Raw genomic sequence first — 24,868 nt, forward strand, 5'->3', positions numbered from 1 at the left:
CTTATTTATCTTTTTCTTCTTATTTTATTTTTTAATAATTCTTTTTGTTTCACTCTCTAACGATAACGATAACGATGATAATGATTATGATAGAGCTCCACAAGAAAATCAGCATTTTGACACGCTTTTAAAGAATGACAAAAAGTACAAAAAAGCGCAACGATAGCTTTTTACCACGCTTTTTGAGCTATCAGCACGCTTTTAAAAGGGTCACATCCACAAGCGTACCAATTGTTCTATTGCCACGCTTTTATAAATCTATTGGTAACACTTTATTTTTTGCCACGCTTTTATCTATTGACACGCTTAAAAGTGTGGCTGTATGTATGAACCTATAGCCACGCTTTTAGAAACATGCCCATTAGTTTGGTTTTAGTTACGTTAAGAAAGTGTTCTGATAGAGGACATACAACGACATTTTCTTAAACGTATCTAAATGTAAACCTATTGTCCATGATTTTAAAATGTGGCTATATCCTTATCAAATTAAAAAAAATATATCCTAGTATGGGCAGTAGGGCTGTCAAATGGGCTAGCGCAGTCCATTTAGGCCCGGCCCGTTAAACCCGTCCGTTAAATGAACTGGACCGTTTAAGCCCGCTTTATTCGCGGGCCATAATTTTTTAACTCGGACCGTTTATGGTCAGCCCGATGGGTTAAATGGGCCAACCCGTTTATCCTTTTATTTTATTTTTTGAATAATATTTTGACAAAGAATATCACTTTTAGGTCAAAAACCTTTAAAAATAATATTTTTTTAGTTGATGGGTCGAATTTTCGGGTCGAATCGAGAGAAATATCGGCTAAAAGTGCTACTTTTTTTGAAGAAATGCAAAAAAAAAAAATAAAGGGCCACCCGTTTAACTCGTCATTTTTTTCGGGTTAATTGGGGTCAGCCCGTTTAGCCCGAAATTTAAACGGGTTTAATTTTAAAGGCAAAACCCACCCATTTAAATGGGTAAACAGACTGACCTGATGGGTTTAGCCCATTTTAACGACCCTAATGGGCAGAATTTTTTTTTTAGATTTTTTAATACAAAATAAACCTGTTTTCTAATATAAAATTGTCCATCCATTCTGTTGTGAACAGCTTTCACCGCAGCTACTTTATCCCCATGGCAGCCCTATTAGTACTTATTTCCATGTTTAAAAGTGATTTTTTCATGCAACCTTTAATATAATTTTTCTAAACACTCCTTCAATAGCCGATAAAGATGCCAGAGAAAACCTAAAGAAATTCTCAGTTTCCACCTCCAAATGTATATCCAGCAAGGTAGAATTAAATAAATAGAATCAATCATCATAACGTCATGCAAAACAAATTTAAAAACAATGTATGAAGAGAAAATGTTTTTTATTTGAGTTTAAACTTAATTGTTCATAACCAAAACATTGTTTATATGAAATCCAACATAAAACCAACTGTCTTACCTTTTTTTGTTTTTGCTTTTTTGCATTTTAAATGATATAGACAATTAACTCCTTAATAAAATTAACTATTAAAAACAATAAAAGAGAAGAAATCAGGTTCAATCTTAAAGCACGGTTTGCATCCAAAATGGATAAAGACATACAACAAAATATATACATATATACACAACATAATCTTCATATATAAATTTCTTACTGATCCTCATATTCCATTTCAATCATTAGCTTTCAAATGAACAGTATAATTGGAGAAAGTGAGAAAGAAATTAACCTTCCACAACATTTCAGAGAACCATTGACCATAATAGCTATCCGATCACTTACGCTATGTTTGTTACGGTGGAAAATAGGGGAAATTTGATATGGACGGAAAGAAATAGAAAGGAAATATATACTTTCACTTGTTTGGTTTTGAAAGAAAATGTGAAGGAAAAATACAACAGTAGCAAAAAGTGATGTGGGCCCAGCAAAAACTTTTCTCCCCAACTAAGGCGAGAAAATGAAAGGAAAACTCATTCCATTTCATCATTCCAAACCCTACCCTTCTCTTTTTCTCGAAGACTCTTCTTCAACCTGGGACTCAGCCGTGCATGCTACCCACTTCCAACGCTATCAACCACTGCAACTGTTACCAACGGTCCATTCTTCTACCACTACTCAACCATTCTGGTCACAGCGTCTTGCATCTACTGGTAAAATTATGTAAGTTTTCTATGCTACTCTTATTTTACCTTTCATTCTTTATATTCATAGATTTGTGTGTATGAGATTTAATTTTGCAGTATAGGGACAGAAATAAGAGGTTTTGGTTCGATTTACTAGTTTGTGAATTTTCATGTGTGTAAACTGTTTGATAAAATGCTCCAATGAAAAAATTCAAACTACTAATTCATAAGTTAATCAGAGTTGAAGAGATTGATGTGTGTATACACTATAGATAAGTTTTTGATGTTGCTCTTATTTCATATTTGACGCTATATACTGATGGATCTGTGTTTGTGATTTAATTTTGAAGTATATGGATAGAGATTATATGTTAGTTTGATTTATTACTTTGTTAATTTTCATGTATGTAAACTGTTTGCTGAAATGCTCCAATAAAAAATGTTGATTCATAGTTTGTTAACTTTTATGTCTATAAATTGTTTGATAAAATGCTCCAATAAAAAATATAACTGGTAAAACAAACTTGGTTTAGCTAAACTAAATGATTTCACAGGACACACAAATTATTATTATTAGGGAGCTAAGTTATTAAACGATAGAAATTAACAACTTACCTTTCACGGCAAAGTAAACTTGGTCCACTGCGCTTGTTCGCAAACTTGCTCCATAATCTACACTTTTATAACTATTCAACTATTTTATTTATTTATACACAAAATTCATAAGTAATTCTCACATGGATAGGTCATGAAGCTGATTAAAATAATTTTTTTATATAAAAAGGACAGCTAAAAAAAACGTTAAACAATTTTAAATATTTGATTAGTAGGTAAATTTATGATATAACATATAAAAAATTAATTACTATCTTTATGGGAATAGTCTTTGTATATAAAAAAAATTCTTATACAGCGTTTAATAATTTTCTTCTAAAATACTCCTTTCTATATATCCATAATATTTTTTATTTTTATGTAAATTTAAACCCCAAATCACATTAACACCTATTAGTTGCTTTCGTTTTCTGTGTTTTTTATTTTTGGTTTCTTTCATATGTAGTTTATGTTTAAATTTTTTCGAGAGGTATAAGAAATTGTTATCTTTCAATTGATTGAGATTCTTTTACAATTACTTATATTCTTTGATTAGGAGGTCATATATATAAATACTAGTTATTTAATTGCATTGCTTATGCTTAACATATGATGCTATATTTTTTTGTTTTTGTTGGTGCTGTAAATGTACGATATGTACATTTGAAACTACAAAGTGCTTGTTAAATGGATAAGGCTGATCATGAAGAAAGTTTTTTGGTCGTCAATATGGAAGACATCTTTAATTGTGATTTCTCACTAAACCTTTCCTTTAAGTTTGGGGTCGATAATCAGGAAAACATGTTAACCCTTGAAAACCAAGAACATATATTAACAGTTTTGAGGGAGGATTGGAAAAGACGACAAAAATTATGCACAATAACACTGATATGTTACATTGTGCACATGTTATATTTATTGAAATGTATGTCTACGAGGGTTGACAAATCCATCTCCCATAAATTGGTTGGGCGAGAACAAATTCGAGCTACCTTAATGCAACAGTTAAGAGAAACTCATAGGTATCGTGACATCCTACGCATGGGCCCTAATGCATTTCTTCAATTGTGCGAGAAATTAAGAGCAACATGTCAAGTGAGAGATACAAAACATGTTACAGTAGAGGAGCAAGTTGCTAGGTTCTTGTATATAATAGCTCATAATGTGAAAACTAGAACCGTTTCTTTTTTCTACCACCGGTCTGGAGAAACTGTTAGCCGTCACTTCCATGCTGTGCTACGGGCAATTATTTTACTAGAAGATGAATTTCTTCGACAACCATCTGCATCCATTATTTCTCCGGCGATCCTTCACAATCATAGATTTTATCCTTATTTTAAGGTATGGACATGTACAATTACATGAATAAATAATTTTGATTGATATATACAATTTCAAGTTACTTTATTAAATAATGGACTATTATTTAGGATTGTATTGGAGCTATAGATGAAACACATTTTCGTGTCAAAGTACCCATAGGAGATCAACCCAAATTTCGATGGAGAAAAGATTGGCCGACACAAATTGTATTAGCTGCATGTGATTTCGATATGAAGTTCACTTATGTATTAACGGGTTGGGAAGGAACAGCATCTGACTCAAAAGTTCTTAAGAATGCATTATCGAGGGATGATAATCTTAAACTTCCACGAGGTACATAAGACTATATTGTCTCATTAGTAGGTAAAGATTAGTAGTTTGTGTGTTTATACTAAATTAATCATTTTAAATGATGGATTCTGTAGGAAAATTTTGTCTTGGGGATGCTGGATTTATGCTGAAGCATGGATTAATTACCCCATACCGAGGTGTAAGGTATCACTTAAAAGAGTATGCAAGACGTGGCCCAGAAAATGAAAAGGAATTATTTAATCTTCATCATGCTTCATTGAGAAATGTTATCGAAAGGTCATTTGGAGTTTTGAAGAAAAGATTTGCAATAATCACAAGCGACACTGAACCACATTATGACTTTGAAACTATGACTGAAATTGTGCTAGCTTGTTGCATATTACATAACTTTTTAATGGGTGTAGATCCTGATCCACATCTCATAGCTCAAGTTGATCGAGAACTACAAGAAAATAATCCAGAAGAGGATGAAATAGTTCGACATGAATAAGATGAAGACTATAGGCAGGGAGCCATGTTAAGGGATAAAATAGCTACTCAAATGTGGGCTGACTATCAACTAGGGCTCTGATCACTCATTTAAAAAATTTTGCAAATAAAGTTATTAGTTGTATTATGTGTGCGCTGAGTTGATATTATAACTTTGATTTGTTATTATTGAATTCATGTTACCTCTTGATGTGTTATTATATTCTGTTTAATGACTTTGGTGTGCAATTATTGAATCAAGTTGTCACATGTTGTACTTATGGAGTGTATTGAATCTTTATTTATTGAATAACTGATAAGATAGTTTACAAAAACTTTGATTTAAGATTATGGATGTTATTTCTATCCACTTGTTTTGTAGATTGACAAGTGTTAATGGCAAAGAGAGCATCATGCCAAGGTGAGGCTACTAGTCGGGATACCTTAAGATGGACCGACGAAATGGATACAACCTTCATTGATGCTTTGATTGAAGAATGTCGCAAAGGAAATAGAGTGGATGGCACATTTACTACAATGGCATATGACAATGTACTTTCACTTTTGAGATCTATCTATGGTAATCACCTCTGCAAAGAGAATTTTAAGAATAGACTCAAGACTTTAAAAGATCATTTTGAAGTTTGTTATGATCATTTTCATGGGCTTAGTGGATTTTCTTAGAATCCAATTACAAAGATATTTGAGGCTGAAGCTGAAGTTTGGAAAGAATTGATTAAGGTAAACTTTATGCATTTACTATTTTTTTTGTTTTAAATTTCACTAGTAAATATTGAAGAATTATTTCAATAATATATATTTACATATAGACATACTCATAGTAAATATTCTTCTATTTGATTTAGGCAAAACCAAAAGTGAAAAAGTGGATGCGTACTCCAATCAAACACTATGATAAATTGTTTGAGATATATGGTACAGACAGGACAACCGAAAAACATGCTGAAAGTGCCAAAGAAAAAGTGAAAAGGTGGAAGAAGCATAAAGAAACAATTAACTTGAATGATGATAATAGTTTCTTAAATATGGAAGAGGAGTGGAATGACGAGCCAATTACTCCTCGTGCTACTAGTTTTACAATGGGTCATAGTCCTGAAATTGGTTTATCTAACCAATCAACTAGCTCTCAAGGAACATCATCAAGAGGTACTAAACGCAAAACAACCATGAGTGATAAATTAGAATCAGAAATGGAAAGAATGAGTCAAGGCATTCAAGCATTGACTAAAATGATGAAAGATGGGAATCATTTTTATGAGAGATCAATTAATATTGCTGAAAAGCAAGTGTTAACAGCTGAAGAACAAGTGCAGGTAGCTAAGTAGCAAGTTCAAATTGCTAAACAAAAAGTGTGAATAGCTGAAAGGAGTCTTGTAATTCTTGAGTAAAGTAGGCCTCGAATTTACTCTGAAAATGACGTATGGACTGAGTTAGAGAATTTAGGTGTGATGCCAGAGTTGTGCATGAGGTGTTACCACTTTTTATGTAGAGAAGATAGAGCTAAGAGAGAATTTTTTGGTGTTCCAGCTGACGTACGTCTTGCCACATTATATGAATTGATGAAAGAAGCAGGTGCACTCTAGAAACAATAGTCCTAGTAACTGTGGCTAATATTTTGAGACTGGCACAAATATAACTTTAAGATCAAGAAAGGTATTGGTATCTTTATATTTTGTGGGTAACATATCTATGACTTAATTAAGGCTTATAATGAAAAAACCTCATGTCTTTGTATTTTGTGACTTTGATAGCTATAACTATTGTTAACTATGCTATAAGTAATGAGTTAGTCAAAGAAGTCTATGCTATTAGTAATGACTTGATCAAAGAGGTCCCAGTATTAAGTTTGTTAGCTTCATATGTAAATTTTATTTTTAATTGACCTTAGCGTGTTATCATGTAAGACTTCTTTCATGTGTATTTGTAAGTGTAATATAAGGCATAATATATTAATCAAATGATATAATGTGATCGGTTAGCCTCTTTAGAACGACGTACATATACTTATTAATTTGAATATTTCTTCTTTTTAAAATTATCTCCAGTTTATGTATTGGGATGAGTATTAAACAAAAATAAAATTTATATCTAAATAGATCACTCTAATTTTGTGATTATTATTATTATTATTATTATTATTATTATTATTATTATTATTATTATTATTATATAAAATTTATATTCCTAACTTGTTATATTATAAATATAATTACATTTTGTTATTATTATTTAATGACATTTATAAGTATCTACATAATAATTATATACATAATAATATTACTATATAATATGAAGGGTAATATTGTCATTATATAACTTAATTTACTTTTTTTATTTTTCTTTTCAAACAAACAACATAAATTATTTATCTTTTAATATTTTTCTATTTTATTTTCCTTTCATCCAAACACACCCATAAAAATTAAATTTCACTTCTATTTTTTTTTATTTCTTTTCACTCAATTTCTCTCCTTTCTATTTCTTTTCACTCCCAAACAAAACGTTAGTTTATTTGCTTCATCCATTAAATGAGTTGTTAGTAAGATTATCTTAAATTGTTTTATTAACTGCCAAGTCAAACACATTGAGTATGGATCCATTCTGCTGGTAGGTTCATCAAGAATTATAACCTGCCAAGTAAGACCAAAGGATAGAGAGTGATAACAATGATAATAATAAAAAAAAAGTGGTGTTTGAAAAAAGAAATACATATAATTATAAATATAAAAAGTAATGCTAATTGCTAAAAAGACAAAAAATACAGTTAGAACTTGTCTTATTTAACATTTATTAATTGTCGTAATAATTAATTGGAAAAGCTCTACATACAAGCGATTAGGGCTTGTAAGCATTACAAGTCAATTAACCCCTAACCCTCCAAAACACGCTGCAAGTGCTACGTCCCTTACACGCGCTATATATAACTACCAAATTTAAAAGATTTGTTTCCTTCTTCGTTCTCCTTCTTTCCAAATTTGCTCGTTCTTCTTCTCGCGCGTCTTCCCCTGCTCTTTCGATCGTTCTTTTCTCCTCCTTCCTCACTGGTTTGTTCTTCGTCATTGACGTTAGTTCCTCTCTCTGTAACTCCAGCTTCGTTTTCTTTTCGATTTTCTGGTTTCTGAAATCAAAGTTTGAACTCGTTTTGAAGATAATGGATTATTCAACCTCAGATTGTCAGCTGAATCAGGGCGAAGTGGATTATGAATTTGAATCTAACGTAGTTCTTGAGGTTTGATTTACATATGATTACTCTGAATTTTGTTGCATTTATTTGTATAGCATTGTGTAGCTGAATAATTCGTGAACATTGACTGTGAAACTAACGCGTGAACATAAATCTGTGGATTGAATCTAATGTATTAGTTTTGATTAATTATCTGCAATTTATAGCAGACGCTCGGGTGTAGATCAAAATTTTTTGGCTGTATTTTTGGGGAAAGTGTGGGTGTATTTACAGTTTATGGCTTTTTTTGTTATTTTAGTTGAGTTGTTGTCGTTCGGGTGTATTAGATCAGACATGATTGGGTGTATTTTTTATTTTTGACATGGTGTATTCTGCAGCCTCTCTCTGTTGATGACCAGTTTGTTCCCAAGGTTGGAATGACCTTTACCACCATTGAAGATGCTGAAAAAGTTTACAGGAACTACGCCAAGGCTGCAGAGTTTTCTACAAGAGTTCGGAGCACAAATAGAAAGGGAAACGAGATTAAGAATCAATTGATTACATGTAGCAGAGAGGGAAAATGGAAATCTAAAATATCTCAAACAGCACAGGGAACTAAGCATGTCCATTCGTCGTACAATAGAGAATAACGAGGAGGGTGGTATTAGACCAAGCAAAACTTACCAATCATTTGTTGCGGCTGCCGGGGGTCATCGCGAGTTAAATTTTATTGAAAAGGATGTGAGGAATTACATTACGAGAGAAGTGCGAGAAGCGTGGGTGTACTTAAAGACTCATTTGATAGGAATTGGAATGATTTTCTGCTGAATTTTGGTCTTGTGGACAACAAGTGACTTTCAGGTAATGTTTGTTTAAAATCTGCAGCAGAGGTGTAAATTTAATTTTTTTTCGGGTGTATTTATAGTCTGTGTTTAGGTGTATTCTGCAGATCTCTATGAAGACTGTCATATATGGATTCCAATCTATCTGGATCACCACTTCTGGGGAGGGATGAGAAGCACACAAAGGAGCGAGAGCATGCATTCTTTTGGGTGTAAAAGCAGTGTTCTTTTGGGTGTATTTCTGAATTTTCTTGTATTTCACATTTTACATATATATACATATATATACTTCAGAATCTTGTTTTTATGTTATAAAATACTGTTTGTTTTTTTTTTACAACGGTTTAAGGGTTTTAGGTATTAGGGTTTAGGGTTTTAGGGTTTACGGTTTAGGTTTTATGATTTACGGGTTAGGGGTTAAGGTTTAGGTTTTAAGTGTTTAGAGTTCAGGGTTTTAGGGATAAAGCATCAGGGGGATAGATTTTTGGGTGTATATTCAACTTTCTTTGGGTGTAAAAAATGGCAGGTTATGGGTGTATATTTGGTTTGATGTTTTCCTTCATATTATAATACCTGTAATTCATACATTTTGAATACAGCAGAGAGAGTTTAATTATTGAAAGAAATTTTACAATAAACTGGATTATAATTGGAAAATTTTTACAGCATGTGTTCAATTTGTTACAGGACTATATAACATTTACATTAATCAGTGTCAATATCCTTAGAATCTATCTGACAATTTGGTGATGCACCCTTAGTGGTGGGATGTGCATCAGGCCACCAAATCCCAAATCCCTAACAATTGTTTTCTTCTCCTCGCTCATGTTTCTGAATTTCTCACTTAACAAATGTGTTGCACACTTAAGGTCTTTGATTTGCTGTAAACAAAGCAAAATTATAGTCAGATATATTTCTATTATATAAAACTGATTTCATCTAAGACATATATTTGTTCTTATATTTTTTTCAGCTTGGTTTCTGCCTGCCATTTTTTCTGAAATGAAAAATACACCCATAGATATCAGTAAGATACACCCATAGATATGAGTCAGATACACCCATAGATATCAGTCAGATATCACTCAAACATGCATTAATATACAAGGTCAAGCAATATACACCCATGGACAAGCAAATATTAGAACAGTTGCAACTGTTGACTATATTACAGTATATCAGTTCAGAAATATACACCCAACAAATTATGCTATATACACCCAACAAAATACTCAATATACGCCCACCAAATCACGCAATATACTCCCAAAAATCAGTTACCAGAAGAACTAGAACAACAAGAACAGTAACACCTAGAACAACTAAGAAGAACAGAATAACCTAGAAGCAAGAATAACAGTAAAACCTAGAACAAGTAGAACATTAAAAACTGTAAAATGAGACCTAGAACAAGAAGAACAGTAAAACCTAGAAGAACGTAGAAGAACAGTAAAACCTAGTTCTTCGTTTTCGAAATGTGGAAAATATACAATATGAGTAAAATAGTAACGTAACGTACCTTGAGTATTATAACTTCGTTTTTTCTGGAGATTGTTGATCGAGAGTTCTATGTTGTGTTGATGGAGAGTTCTAATCTTCGCGACGAGTCCTATCTCTGCAGTTTGGAATGTTGCTCGAAAACGGACGGTTTGTGTTTTTTTCGAAGGGCTTGGAGAAGTGGAAGAGTGCGCCATTAAGGAGCACTATTTTGCGAAGAGCAACCGTTGAGTGGGTCGCGTGTAGTTTACGTTCCATTCAAAGAGAGATGAGTGCGCGTGTGAATGAAGTGTGGGTTGGGAACTTGTAAAACTTGTAGGGCCTTTTTGCTTGTATGTGTAGCAGGCCCGATAATTAATAAATGTTAAATAAGATAAATTATAACTATTTTTGACTAATTTTTTTAGTTACCAAATATTTTCGAAATATAAAAAAAAATTATACAATTTAGTTAGATAAATCACTTAATTATAAAATATTTTTATTTTTAATAATTATTTTAATTATCAATCTAATTCTTTTAATTTATACTTTTTAAATATTAATAACTAATAATTATAAAAAAAATTCAACTTGACAGTTGACAATTTAGCATTTCTAAGAAAAATACTGAAATCAGATAAACCGTTAAAGTTTGAGTAATATTAATTGGCACCTACTCAAATGAAGATGTTAAAAATATCTTCTTATAAAGAGTCTTGTGTTAAAAGTGTGCTTTATTTATTTGGCCACACTTTAGAAAAAGATAATACTTTTTATAATATATCAAAATCAAACCCTTCGATTCATTATCTAACAGTAGAAAAGATATATCTTCACATAAAGACAATTATAACATCTTCATAGTAGTATCCACCATATTAATTTCAGGGATAAATATGTTCAAATACCGCAACTTCAACTGCACATGCCATAAAGCAAGTTCCTAACTACCATCCCCACACTAAAAAACTAGTGTAAAGAAAACAAAACGCAGCAAACAAGAAATGGGTTCAATCCCCTCGGAAGAATTCAACAGTTCCTTCCACGCACTTCTATTCCCATTCATGTCCAAAGGCCACACAATCCCCCTCCTCCACTTTGCCCGCCTCCTCCTCCGCCGCAATTTCTCCGTCACCCTCTTCACCACCACCGCTAACCGCCCCTTCATCGCCGACTCTCTTTCCGGCACCGCCGCCTCTATCGTCACGCTCCCGTTCACAGTCTCCACCACCAACAACGACATCCCGCCCGGAATAGAGAGCACGGACAAGCTCCCATCCATGTCCCTCTTCTTCGAGTTCGCCATGGCCACCGCCTCCATCCAACCGCACTTCGAGCAAGCCCTCGAGACCCTGCCACGTGTCAGCTTCATGGTCACCGACGGGTTTCTCTGGTGGACCCTACAATCCGCCAACAAATTCCACATCCCGAGGCTCGTCTTCTTCGGCATGAGCTGTTATAGCGTCAGCGTCTTTAGGGAAGCAGGGATGCAAGGAATATTCCGTGGGCCCCAACCTGACGACGAGTTAGTCGAGTTGACTCGGTTTCCATGGATCAAAATCTGCAAGGAAGACTTGGAGCCAAGTTCCAGAAACGCCGAACCAGGGAGTATCCCTTACGAGTTCAACGTGAAATTGATTGGAGCCTCGGTCAACAGCTACGGCACTGTGGTCAACAGTTTCTACGAACTAGAGCCTCTGTTCGTTGACTATTTGAAAACCACGAATACTTCTCATAAGTATTGGTGCGTTGGTCCGTTGTGCCTCGCTGATGACGTGGGTAGTTTTTCGGGTACGAAGGAACCGAAATGGATGACGTGGCTGCATCAGAAAAAGAAGTGCTCGGTTTTGTACGTGGCTTTTGGGTCACAGGCGGAGGTTTCGAATGAAGAGTTGGAGGAGATAGCGATGGGGTTGGAAGAATCCATGGTGAGTTTCTTGTGGGTGATAAGAAAGAAGGATTGGGTTCTACCAAAGGGGTTCGAAGAGAGGGTTGAAGGGAGCGGGATGGTGGTGAGGGAGTGGGTGGATCAACGGGAGATACTGAATGATGAGAGAGTGGGTGGGTATGTGAGCCACTGCGGGTGGAACTCGGTGGTGGAGAGCGTGTGCGGCGGGGTTCCGATGGTGGCGTGGCCGATGATGGCGGAGCAGCACGTGAACGCGAGGATGGTGGAGGAGGAGTTGAAGGTGGGGATTAGAATGGAGACGTGTGATGGGAGGGTGAGGGGGTTTGTGAAAAGAGAAGGGGTGAGCAAGTGTGTGAAGGAGTTGATGGAAGGGGAGAGAGGGATTCAGTTACGTCAGAATGTTAAGGTGTTGGCTCGGATAGCTAGGATGGCTGTTCAGGAAGGTGGTTCCTCTTGGTCAGCTTTGGACCATCTCATTCATGAGTTGTGCTCAAAGAAGTAGAACAAAATATATGACTGGATAAAATCAACAACCTACTCTAGCAACTCTAAAATTTATTCAATTCAAGTAAAATATATTACATTTTAAATTATTCTCAAGTAAATCTTAATATTAAAATAATCATCTGTACACTTACTGAATTGAACATCCGACTATTGTTCACATTATTTAATATTTTTATTGTCTACCTATAATTGCTAGAAGAATTATTTTTTACATCTTTATGACCTTAATAAAAAATTTTAGTGACTTGAACAAACCAACCTCTAAACGTTCTAATTTATCCGAAATAGCTAAGGTATTGCTAACAAAGAGTGAAATTCAATCAAACAGTACGTAGTTCTACCTGGCCAAAAGAAGGAATTAGGAAGAGGTGGTATTAAGTTCGAGAGGTTATCTATATGGATGCATGGTTGATTTGTGATAGGCGCAGTAATTAGCTGCTGGAAGCATGCAAATTAAAAGGACAGCAGCAATGATGCTGCCATTGTTGGGTAGGAAGGAAATGCATAAGGTAGAAGCTGGTGATGAACAAAAGATGGTGATGCCAATTTATAATTGCTGGTGAATGTATGTATTCCACATTTCCACTAACATAATTCTGATTATTGATTTATTGCAACACTTAGTCCTCTCTTAAAAAATGTATTTTTATTATTTATAGCCTAAACAGTATGTGCAGGTGCAGTCTTATTTTAAAAACGTTTGAATTTTTTTATCATGCATTATATCTTACAAAATTAAATGGTTAAATAGAAACACTAAAATAGTATGTATTTAACATATATTTCTACGTTATTACGATTCTATTTTCTCCTATACGATGTCTATTTATTTATTTAGTACATGGTCACTAATGTGGATATGTGGTTGATTTGAGATAAGCAATTGGGCGGCGAAAGAACAGTGATATATAGCTACTATATATTGGGTAGGAAAGGAACTCCAGCGGTACAGATAATTCTAAGTTCCTAACTGAACGAATGCACTAGGAAGACGGTGATGAACAGAAAGAAGGTGATGTCAGTCTATGTCTCAAACTTGTTTAACACATTTAATGTTCAAATTCTAAATACTTTCTCTTCAACTAAGTTACGAGTCTATGTTACTACTACAAATTGAAAGGGCAATTTGCCATGACAACTTTTGTGGCTTCTCTTCATATGCTTCTTGGCCCCCTGGCACCCTTCATCACATTTACTTTACCTCATTCAATTAAGTCCTATGAAGATAAATTCTCCTTTAAACTACCTTACATCTAAATGATCCAATAACATGTAAGTTTATTTTTCATTTACACCATATTCAAGCGCTTACTTCCAGAGAACACCCTTAAGGATAATTTCTCAACTTCGAAAACGTCATGATTATGCAAATTAAACCAACTAGACCATGTAACGTTTAGTATAGTTTAACATAGTCCTTTTAAGGCTTATGCAAATCTCTACATTCTTATACTTCGGTTGATAATTTACAAAGTGAATTTTATATATTCTACAACATTACTGTCTACAATTAATATAATGAACTTTACTAAAAAATCTTACAAGCATCACTAAAAAGCTTCTGACAAATGTAGAAATAAACCAAATCATGTCCAAGTATGATGATATGGCAACAAAAGAATCAATACGATACATAGTCTAAGTGCATTCATGTTTCTGGCTGGTGTCTAGTGACCTAACGCCAATATGTTATGAAGAAGATGCAAGTAGATTCATCATTCAAGACAAAGAAGAACTAGGACTGTGAATTTTGATCACCGATACTAATCTATTTGTATATACCTTCTATATATCCAAGTCATAAAACTTCCTATATAGAATCAAGTTAAAACTGTCTTTTCTTTTTCTTTTTCCTTTTTTTTTCAGCACATGCTATTGCTAGCTGTGTTTGGATACTTGGCATCTTTGAGACCAAACAAAAACCTTTTTGGTTGTGGAGATTGAAATAGATATCTTTCTTCTAACTCAGATAAAATCCAAATCTAACCTAAACTTCCTCACGATCTACAGAGAAGTCAGGTTCATCAGGCTTGAACAACTGTGGCACAGGATCACTGCCACGAAGCTTAGCTTTCCTTGTATTAGTCGCAAACCTTGAAGCCAAAATGGTTGTACTAATGTTCTGAACCTTTCTCACATTCCCTGGAGATGATGATGATCCTCCACTTTGATCCATTTCTCTGTCCTTCTCAGGGAGAGACATGTAAAAGTGTCCCTCCTTCAAAGACAACTCCCTCGCCGCTTTCCTCTTCTGATACTTTCGCCATGCCGCCTGTATGAAACAAGAAGCCCATGTCCTCCATTGCTGGGAGTAGTACCTAAACGCGTGCTGGAGTTTCTTGCTATGAAGCCGCTTGAATTGACTGGCCACGAACTTTAGATCCTCTGCTTCCAATGCAAAAGCCTCGACTTCTGATAAAGCTTTTACAGTTCGAGTAGAGGAAGGCAGGTTGAGGGTGGAATTTGGCATTAAGGCCCATGTCAACAGCTCCTCGCCGCAAAAGTCGCCGGGCCTAAGTGTGATGGAATTGTAGAAACCAGACCTTCCTCCATTGGTTGTGGAGCTCTCCAATTGTCCTCTTATTATGAACAACATTTCGTCCACGGGATCTCCCTCTCGGAATATATATGTGCCTTCTGTGCTTAATGATGACACCAGCCGTTCACAGATTGCATCAAGGAGCTGGTCATCCATTTGTGAGAAGAAAGGGACCTATGGATACAAATTAAAGAAAAATGGAATCAATATGATGCAATTAAAACAATCTTACTCTGTATACTATGTATGACACACATTGGTTGAGAAAAGAGAAAATACATACACGTCGAACAAGAGAAAGGCACAAGTGGTGTTGAATTTCACGACGGAGATCCAAAGGTAGATCAAGTAGTATGGACTCTTCATTCACTCCTCTGGTGGCAAGCCATTTATACTGAACAAAGCGACGAACGCGTTCCTGCAAGTCTGGAGGCAATTGGCGATGTCTCATCCATTGCTCAGTGTCATTCTTCCTAATCCTCCATTCTTCAAGTCTAACTGACATTGATTGCAAGTATGTCTAAACAATGGAGCACAAAAGAACTTGCATCTTATTTTCAGGTAGCAAAAAATATATATGGACTAATAAAGAATGCATGAAAAACTGGATGGTTTTCTTACCTGCATGTTTCCAATCAAAAGACAAAAGAGAATTAATCCAGCAAGACATAAGAAGATGCAGAAAAATGTCTCTGGGAGGTATGTGGTTGTGTCCAAATTCTGTCCATACGAGCTAAGGAAAAAAAAAAATAGGACAGACTGAAAGTTAAAAGTGATAATCATTAGCAAAAATTGTTAAACTTCAAAAGATTTTTGCTATAAAGACAAATACTAGAATTTAGACATTTTCATCCACATAAATACACTTTTATGGATCCTTAGGTAGGTGGGAGTAACAAAAATTAGTTATGTTTTAGCATTTTGGTTGATATAAACTTGAGTTTGCAATAGTAGCAAAATATAGCAGCAGCATACCTTAAATTTCTTAATCCCCACCAAAGACAATAGAAGTATCTTTCCACAAAGTTAGTAGTAACAACATCATTGAGAAAAGCATCTGCAAACATGCCAAACTTATACTTGACGTTGAGCTTGGCCTTGGGATCGCATCTGTTAATAACTTGAGTGACATTTAGCCAGTGTTGCCTTGCAGGTGAACTCACACTGTTACAATCAAGAAAAGTAGGCAAGCAAGTTATGGTTTTTGATCTGTTCTCTCTTTCGCACTCTGCTTTCCAGCAGTTGAATTGTCTCCCAATTGAGGACAGATACCACGTTGCTCCTGTAATCTGTTTCACATTTCATGTTTCAACAACAAAATTATTAAATTATCAAAAAGAAAGAGGTGCATGCTTTAATCATTTCACTGGTGATCTTACATGACTAGCTAGCATGTAGAGAAGAAGATTGTATGCGGCTGCAATCCAGGGGGTTTTGGCAATAACGCCAGTGGTTTTCGTGATACGCTGGTTCAAAGGAAAGATAAGAAAGAGCCTGGGAATATACTGAATTAGAACAAAGAGTGCAAGAGTGTTGTTGGCATGATCCGTGGTTGAAGAACTACTTGCTGGAATCACCAACCAAATCACAATCTGCATTGTGTGACCAAAAGAAAATAAATGAAGCTCTGAAAAGTGGTTAGCATGGGTTATATTATAAAGAAAAAAGAAAATTGACATGCCTGGGGCAAAGGAATAGTGGCGGCAAGGTCGATAACAAAATCGGACTTCAAGTAGCGCATGGCGATTTCGTGAGGGTCCATGACAAGGTCACCACGGCCGAAGACTCTAGAATTGGGGGCGACGAAGGCGGTGCGGAACTTCAAGACCATGTGGAGGATGTAGAAGAGATCGGCAAAGGTTCGCATAATGGTGACGATGATGCTGAGTCTGGGGTCCGCCTTGAGGCAAGCGGTGCCACCCACCGTGGGGAGGAAGAAGTAAAGAGGGTCCACGAAGAGCGCGAGGAGACTTGCCACGAGGAACACCCTGTTCCAATACGCAACTATGTCGCTGTCCGGGTCTAGGATCTGGTAGCGCCATAGGATCTGGAATGCGTTCTCCTCGTCAGAGTTGGCGGTGTTTCTAGTTCTTGATCGGAGTCGCCCGAACTGGCGGAACTTTGACGCCGGCGTCGAAATTATTCTATACATCTTCCATGGCGGATTCCGGGGTTAACGGATTCCGCTGGCCAACCTTAAGCGCCGGGAGTATAGTTACTGATGAAGCAATGGAGCGATATTGAGAGAGAAATGGGATTAATTTGATATGGTAGAGAACAAGCTAAGAGGAGGAGGAGGAGGAAGAAGAAGAAGGGAATGAGGATTATTGGGGGAAGAGAGAATGGGAAAAATGGTGGTGATGATGTGGTAGGGGCTATTTTTTAACGTTGAGAAATAAAATGCGGGGAACTAGAGGAATTGCGCGAACGTAGGGGAATACATGAACATGTTGCATGCATATTGCTTCATAGAATGGAAGAGACTAGACAAGACAACACAACGTCCATTATCTTTCAACTTTTTTGCTGCTGCTTACTAAAAATTGGCATTTTTGTTTTTTTAATTATTTGGTTCTCAAAAATTATCGTTGTTCTTTCCATGCACTATCATTGGGTAAGTATTTGTGACATCTTTCTATAATATTATTTATTTATTTATTTTTATGTTACAGTGGAAATGAAATTAAATTTATATACTTGCAACATATTTTTTAGTGTTTTAGAAGGTTATTCCATAATTTTATTAACTGCAAAATGACTAAAAGAAAAATCTTTTAAATTGTCTTATTAACAAGTGTTCTAATGTCACTTTTTAATTAAAATTAGGGTAAAGTACTAATTGGTCCTATATGTTTGGGCGTAATCATGTTTTAGTCCTTAAGGTTTAAAATGTTCTATTTGAATCCAAAAAAAGTTTCATTTAACTTTAATATAGTCGTCTCAGCGTGAAGTCAAAGTTAAATAATTAACGAAATGTCTTATATGACAGCAGTACAATAATAAGATCGATAATCTGAAAAATACAAACTACACAAGAACAAAATCAAAATTAACGTAAATGCATTAATACATTTATTTATCATTCTTCTTATAATTTAAATAAAATATTTTCTATAGAACTAAGAAAAATGATAAATTTTACATAAAAATTTAAATAAATACAGCATGAAAGATCATCAATGACACGGAATCTACCCAGCGTTACTTCTAAGATTCTTGTTAGGATTTAAGAAACCACAGACCAATATGATACATGGTCACGAAGATAGTTTCATCAAAGGATGTCCACTTTATTCTGGCTTTTATTACCATTTATCAAGAAGCATGATTGAGAAGCTAAATGATAATGAATAACCAATGTAATTCACCTTAAAAAGGAATATTAATGTCATGCAACTTAGCATGTTGACATTGCAATCCAAAATGCTTGAGATCTAAAAAAGGAAGATCCGGGGCTTCGATCAATGTTATTAGTTCTCACTTCCCACTTTGATGCATAAAGAACAACAGGGGAGAAGAGGTTTTCTCTAGGAGATTTCAAAGAGAAAATTTCATTGCATTATTTAGTTAAAAATTGTACAGACGTTAAATCTTGAAGAAAATTGAAAATGTCCAAACATAAAAGTAAAGCTGTTCCTCAAAAATCCTTTTGCATGAATTCAGAACCAACTTAAGCATTTCCCACATATAACACTAGTATCTATACCTAAATTGTAAGAAAAATTGCCACAATGATATTTTCCTTAACCATCTAAGATCTTCACATTTTAAAATTCTTTTCAAGATGCTACGGACAGGCCAGGAGCTTGGAACTAACATTGAAATGCCTACTTATTGCCGCAGATGAAGGCTAAGGAAACAGCTCAGATTATTCAAACGCAAAGAAGGAGAAACAAACGAAACAACAAAGATAATCATACTCATCAATAATAATACATTTCTAATTTTTTAAACTTATTGACTATTGAATTTTTTAAACAACACTGACTATTGAATTTACATACATCGCTACTTTAAATCAATAGAAAGGGGAGGAGAGAAAAAAATGCAGCAACAACAACAGTAATAAAAAAAATGACAATAAAGGTGAAACACGCGAAGAAAAAGAAGAAAAAACGCAAAGAAGAAAGAGAAGAAGAAGAAGGAAGAGGAGGAGGAGGAACGCAGGATATAAAGAGGAACAAACGTGATTTTACGCGCGCGTTATGTAAGTGACTTGTATGACTTGTATGCTAAAAAGACTGGTATGTTGTAGCAATACTAACATAATATTGGATATTTAATAATTTACCAACCTAATACTGATCCATGCGAAGCTCGTGTTCGGCTTGGTTCAAGCCCTATATTGATCATATACTCTAACTAACCTATCTTATTTGTCCTTGTAATTGATTTTTTCCTAAATTAAATGTTTTAACCTGCACACTCTTTGTTTCTTATTTTTCTTTTGTCATTTTTTCCCTGCTTGTACGCCCACAAGCTAACCATAAGTATTTAGAGAATGATAAAATCAGAGGAAATTAAAGCAAGGGATTAGCAAATTGCATACTATAAATCAAAGCATTGTAATACCAGAAAAAAAATTATAGCATTGTAAAGTTTAAACAGTTTTACAGATTACAAAATTGATTCAAACATGAGTACATGACATATAATGCATGAGAAATGTTAGAGGATTATCACAAATTCTTTTAGTTTAGTAATCTAATAACATACTTTAGCCTATATTTTTAAATGATAGTTAATTGATGACCAAAAACATTAGATTTTGATAACCTTCTAGCATTTTTGACAATGTATAGAGTGGGTGATGTTAATTAAACAGACAATACTCCATCACCTCGTACCAGAGACACCTCTTTCTTGGATCTTATTTTCTTACAATCAACATAGTAAACTACAAAGCATACCCACTTGAAGACATTTGTGAAGCCAAACAACACAACATGAACTACCAAAACCCAAATTTTACTTCCTCCACCATTCAAAGCTAAGAATACATACATTACTCGCAAGATTACTCTCCAAAGAACAAAGCCAGCCATCAAGAAGATTCCAGTTCGGCGATTATCTCCGCTAAGATATGATGAGATCACAATTGCCACGTCGCCTTCTTTCTCTTCCAAGATCGAAATCACAACGCCCATGTCCCAAACAGCGAGCCACTCCAGATATTTCCCCAGCATTGCAACAAACATAATCAAGAATATGATCATGAACAAAGGAGAAGTAGCGCCCATAACATAAACATATAACAGCAATGAAAATAGCCCCAGCAAGGACACCGAGGCGAAAAGCATAGCGTAGATTGAAGTGATCAGAGGTCCTTTAAGCCTTGCGTCCATGACATGTTTGGTGAACATTTCTTTAAGAGATGAATCCGCCTTGTGCCCTGCATAAAGTAGCGACGATGAATTCACCGTGGCGATTGTGCTGATTAGGTCGCACAAATGGAGGATTCCTATGTGGGACAGAACCAGAATCACTAGTTTCTGAGAAATTTTGCCAATTAAATAATCAAGATTGGTTACATGTGTCCACTCAACCCAACTCAGGTGAGAGCAGAGTATGCAATCACTTTCCATTTTAGCTTGAGCTTCAGCTTCTTCCCGCAACACTTTGGCAGCTTCGATTATTGTTTGCGTAAACATGCTTTCGTAGATGGATAGAGAGTAAAGCAGAGGAAGCAAAGTGAGGCAGGTGAAGATGATGAAATTGAGATTTTTGAAAGGGATTTTCGCAGCTTCTTTGAGGATCCCAAAGAATCCAAGTTTCTCTTTCAATAATATTTGGTTACTTATAATACTCTCCATCTCCTTCCAATAGCTATGAGGCTTTTCTTCTCTCAAGTTAAATGGAGTTTAGGTTAAAGGGTCTCTGGTTTTTGAAGCCTTATTTGGGTTTTATGAAATTGTGTAAGTACGAAGAAGTTGACTTGCGCGGATTATAAAGTTAGTCAACACTCAACACGAAATTTCGCTATAAAAATATAAGAAAAACATTCGAATTTTTTATTTTTTATTATTATTTATTAATTTAATTTTTTATTATTTTATATTTTTAAATACTAATAACTTTATGATGTAAAAATAATAATTTTGATAACAATAATGCTAAGAAATTATTAATATATTTTGTGATTTGTATATTAATTAATTATTATTAATATTTTTAATAATATAAGATTATAATTAATAATATAAAATTATATACTTTTTTTTAATAATTAAATTTTAATTAAATTTTAATAAAAATATTCATCTTAAAATTTTTTTTTTTAATAATTTTCTGACATTTCTCATTTTTTTTTTATATTATGTGACGCTGGAACGTTGGGGGAGTTTTGATGGTTCAGATTATTTCTCTTACTGTGCCTTTAGTCAACATTCATGTGATAATGTTAATAAAATAAAAGAAAGGTTGGAATATTAGGTGGAGTCTCAATAATGGGTGGTTAAGGGTGACTAAGAAGTTGACCAGCCATTGAAGGAATGACGTGTGGCAAATGGGTTAAGTGAGGATAGATGGCTGTTATGCATTAATGTGTAATTAGGCGAATATGAAATGTCGTAAATGTGTAAAGTTTACTGTGGATAAATGCAAGGCCAAAAAAGAATACTGAAAAACAAAATGATCGCCGGCTGGCAACATCACCGTCGTGGGAAGCAGCACTGTGGCAGGAAGCAGCACCGTCGCAGGAGGTATCACAGGGCAACTATAGAGGCACTGAGATCGATGGCTATAGAGAGCACGACGTAGCCGCCACATCCATGGATATGATCCTAGAAAACGCGATGAGAAGGATTGGACGGTGCAGCAACGGTAAGCAAGGAAGGGAGTGGCCCAGAAGCGACGACATTATCTTCAGCGGGATCTAGATCGAAGGAACTGAGGGCGGCGATGGCATCTGAATCTTCTTCTTGACCTTCGAAGAAACCAAGAGGCAAACCAACCCAACAACTTCCAAGAACGGTGGAAGGAAATCGGCGAAGGCCATCGCATGAGGCCAGCGTGACAAAGGAAAGGAGTACCCCAAACCAAGCTGTTAGAGTAGTGAATTAATTTAGAGTAGTGAATTAATTTTCTATTCTATTATGATTAGTTAGAGGGTAGATTAGTCTTTCTACCCTAATCAGGGATGACTTGTGTATATGCTATATATAATAACTTTGGATTTGGATTCTCTAAAGTTTGAATTTCACTTTAGAGAGTAAAGTGTGATTTTCTACCCTTGAATAGTTTCTCTTTCATATTTATTATTGGTCCCACCTATAAAATCAATGGTGAAAGATCACACTTTTCTCTCTAAAGTGAAATTCAAACTTTAGAGGATCCAAATCCAATAACTTTACTCTTTGGAGAAACATAGTTTTCTAATATTCACTCTATCATATTCAATCTATCAAGTTTACCTTCTTCTCTCATTCTCTAATATTCATTTGCAAGTTCTTCAATCTTGTTACTCAAGATTCTAATATGGTATCAAGAGTTTAGGTTCTTGAATTTTTTTTTTCGTTTCACCATGGAAATCGAGCTCAACGACTCCACCACCAAAAAACCCCTCACTGTCATAGCTGACAAATTGAATGAAGACAAAGTCTCGATTTGGAAGATCACTTAAACCCAGCGAAGATTCCTCCTCAATTTGTTACAGATGAGGCAAAGAAAACCGCTACCGAATCGGCGGACTTCAAGAAATGGCATCTCCGAAACCTAAACCTCACTACTTGGATCGTGGCATCCATGACCACTAACTTCAAAAGCAAGGTCATACATCTCACCAGATTTCATCTAGTTTGGGAAAAGATTGATGATTACTTCACCGCCGCATCCTCAGCTCGCGTTCAGAGCCTCAAATCGCAGCTCAAGTCCGTGAAGAAGACGGGCACCGTACCTGATTATCTTGCTCAAATTCGAAAACTAGTAGATTCTCTATTTGCAATTGGCTATCAAGTTCATGAGGATGACCATATTTAAGCTATTCTTGATGGTCTCCCAGATGAGTATACTGTCTACAACACTTCGGTAATGTCAAGATTGGGCTCCTTCAAGGTTGTAGAGGCTGAATCTTTCCTTTTGGCATTTGAAAATATGCTTGACAGACACAAGAATCCTGGAATAACTATGCCGATGGCCAACTTCACTCAACCCTTCAACTTCAATAGAGGAGGAGGAGCGAGAAGAGGTAGAAGTGGAAGAGGCTTTCGAGGAGGTGGGAGGTTTGGATTCACGAATCAAAGACCCTAATGTCAACTATGCAGTCGTTCTGGCCATGTGGTTTGGAATTGTTATCATCGATTTGATACGTCTTTTCAACCAAATGTGGCTAATTCCTCTAATCAACTTCAGATACCACATGGAAATTCCCAGCCACCACCTCCGTCTTCCACCTTTCATCAACCAAGAGCTTATATTTCTACACCATCATTCGTTAGTGAAGCTTCTTGGTTCCCAGATTCAGGAGCAAGTCACCACATTACCCCAGACTCCAATAATTTACTCACTGCCTCTTCCACGAATCTTAATTCAGACCAGCTTTATGTAGGTAAAGGGGCAGGTATACCGATCTCTTCTTCAGGTTCCTCTATTCTTTTTGACCCTTCCACTAACATTGCTTATTGTCTGAATGATCTTCTTCATGTTCCTCAAATTACGCAGAATCTATTAAGTGTTTCAAAATTTGCCTTTGATAACCATGTTTATTTTGAATTCTGGCCTGATGTTTGCTTAATTCGTGACCAGGATACCAAGAACCTACTCCTACAAGGCAATGCTAGAAATGTGATTTATACCTTAGATAACCTTAGGATCCCAAGATCTTTGACTACTAGTTCTGAAATTGTTTGTAATAATGCTACTCTTCAGCAGCCTCAAACTAAATCCACTGTAATCAATATTGTGCCTATTTCTGATTTTAGTAATTCACATGTATTAGACTCATGTTTGGATCCGGCCTTTAATTCTCCGGCAAATAAAAATAAAGATGTGCAATTATGGCACAAGAGGTTAGGTCATAGTGCTATTCAAACTGTTCTTACTGTTCTTAATCAAACTTTTAATTTTTCTGGTTCTGCTACTAAATTTTAACATGTATGTGAAATATGTTCTATGGCAAAGATGCATTGCTTACATTTTCCTGCTTCTGAAACTTCCTATACACAGCCCTTACAACTTGTTTTTGTAGACATTTGGGGACCAGCCCCATGAACTCTAGAAATAGATTTCGATACTATATATGTTTTGTTGATGCATATACAAAATATACTTGTCTTTATTTTCTAACTAACAAATCACAAGCATTCGTTGCATTCAAACTTATAAAGCTTTTATGGAGAAGCAAAGTGGTCACAAAATCAAAGCACTACAATCGGATAAAGGTATGGAATTTCTTTCAAAAGATTTTAATTTATTCTTGGCATCAGAAGGCATTTTGCACAGACAATCTTGTAGTTACACGCATTATCAACAAGGCAGTGTGGAAAGAAAACATAGGCACATCACAGAGATGGGCCTCTCTTTACTTGCCACAGCTTCCTTACCCATGACTTTCTGAAAAGATGCCTTTATTAGTGCAGCTTATATCATCAATAGACTCCCTATGAAGGTATTGCAAGA

General features: G+C 35.3%; 4 protein-coding genes across 4 annotated transcripts; 2 read left to right on the top strand and 2 right to left on the bottom strand.

Moving 5' to 3' along the window:
- The first annotated feature begins 3,731 nt into the window (after window positions 1–3,731).
- Window positions 3,732–4,815, top strand: LOC112754073 (uncharacterized). Its single transcript, XM_025801668.3, has 3 exons — window positions 3,732–4,031; window positions 4,121–4,346; window positions 4,439–4,815. Exons 1-3 carry the CDS (start codon window positions 3,732–3,734, stop codon window positions 4,813–4,815), a joined length of 903 nt encoding a protein of 300 aa, XP_025657453.3.
- A 6,238-nt stretch (window positions 4,816–11,053) lies between these two features.
- Window positions 11,054–12,881, top strand: LOC112755239 (UDP-glycosyltransferase 90A1). The gene has a single exon (XM_025803203.3). It carries the CDS (start codon window positions 11,303–11,305, stop codon window positions 12,707–12,709), a length of 1,407 nt encoding a protein of 468 aa, XP_025658988.1. The 5' UTR covers window positions 11,054–11,302; the 3' UTR covers window positions 12,710–12,881.
- A 1,380-nt stretch (window positions 12,882–14,261) lies between these two features.
- Window positions 14,262–17,674, bottom strand: LOC112755240 (cyclic nucleotide-gated ion channel 18-like). Its single transcript, XM_025803204.3, has 6 exons — window positions 16,935–17,674; window positions 16,633–16,845; window positions 16,229–16,542; window positions 15,875–15,986; window positions 15,537–15,773; window positions 14,262–15,427 (listed from the first exon to the last, which is right to left on the bottom strand). The coding sequence occupies exons 1-6, from the start codon at window positions 17,403–17,405 to the stop codon at window positions 14,702–14,704; spliced, it is 2,073 nt and encodes a 690-aa protein (XP_025658989.2). The 5' UTR covers window positions 17,406–17,674; the 3' UTR covers window positions 14,262–14,701.
- Window positions 17,675–19,822: 2,148 nt separating this feature from the next.
- On the bottom strand, window positions 19,823–22,465 carry LOC112755241 (uncharacterized). The gene has a single exon (XM_025803205.3). The coding sequence runs from the start codon at window positions 21,064–21,066 to the stop codon at window positions 20,071–20,073; it is 996 nt and encodes a 331-aa protein (XP_025658990.1). The 5' UTR covers window positions 21,067–22,465; the 3' UTR covers window positions 19,823–20,070.
- Window positions 22,466–24,868: the final 2,403 nt, after the last annotated feature.

The sequence above is a fragment of the Arachis hypogaea genome, chromosome 16, assembly GCF_003086295.3.
Source record: "Arachis hypogaea cultivar Tifrunner chromosome 16, arahy.Tifrunner.gnm2.J5K5, whole genome shotgun sequence".
Classification (NCBI taxonomy): Eukaryota; Viridiplantae; Streptophyta; class Magnoliopsida; order Fabales; family Fabaceae; genus Arachis; species Arachis hypogaea.

What these genes read in the sequence shown, in the direction of transcription:
- LOC112754073 (XM_025801668.3), top strand. Translation starts at nt 3,732, where the DNA reads ATGGGCCCTAATGCATTTCTTCAATTGTGCGAGAAATTAAGAGCAACA. An exon ending in GATTTTATCCTTATTTTAAG is followed by an intron (nt 4,032 to 4,120) that starts GTATGGACATGT and finishes ACTATTATTTAG; the next exon opens with GATTGTATTGGAGCTATAGA. An exon ending in TAATCTTAAACTTCCACGAG is followed by an intron (nt 4,347 to 4,438) that starts GTACATAAGACT and finishes TGGATTCTGTAG; the next exon opens with GAAAATTTTGTCTTGGGGAT.
- LOC112755239 (XM_025803203.3), top strand. Translation starts at nt 11,303, where the DNA reads ATGGGTTCAATCCCCTCGGAAGAATTCAACAGTTCCTTCCACGCACTT.
- LOC112755240 (XM_025803204.3), bottom strand. Translation starts at nt 17,405, where the DNA reads ATGTATAGAATAATTTCGACGCCGGCGTCAAAGTTCCGCCAGTTCGGG. An exon ending in TGGGGATTAAGAAATTTAAG is followed by an intron (nt 15,987 to 16,228) that starts GTATGCTGCTGC and finishes TTTTTTCCTTAG; the next exon opens with CTCGTATGGACAGAATTTGG. An exon ending in GCCTTTCTCTTGTTCGACGT is followed by an intron (nt 15,428 to 15,536) that starts GTATGTATTTTC and finishes TTGTATCCATAG; the next exon opens with GTCCCTTTCTTCTCACAAAT.
- LOC112755241 (XM_025803205.3), bottom strand. Translation starts at nt 21,066, where the DNA reads ATGGAGAGTATTATAAGTAACCAAATATTATTGAAAGAGAAACTTGGA.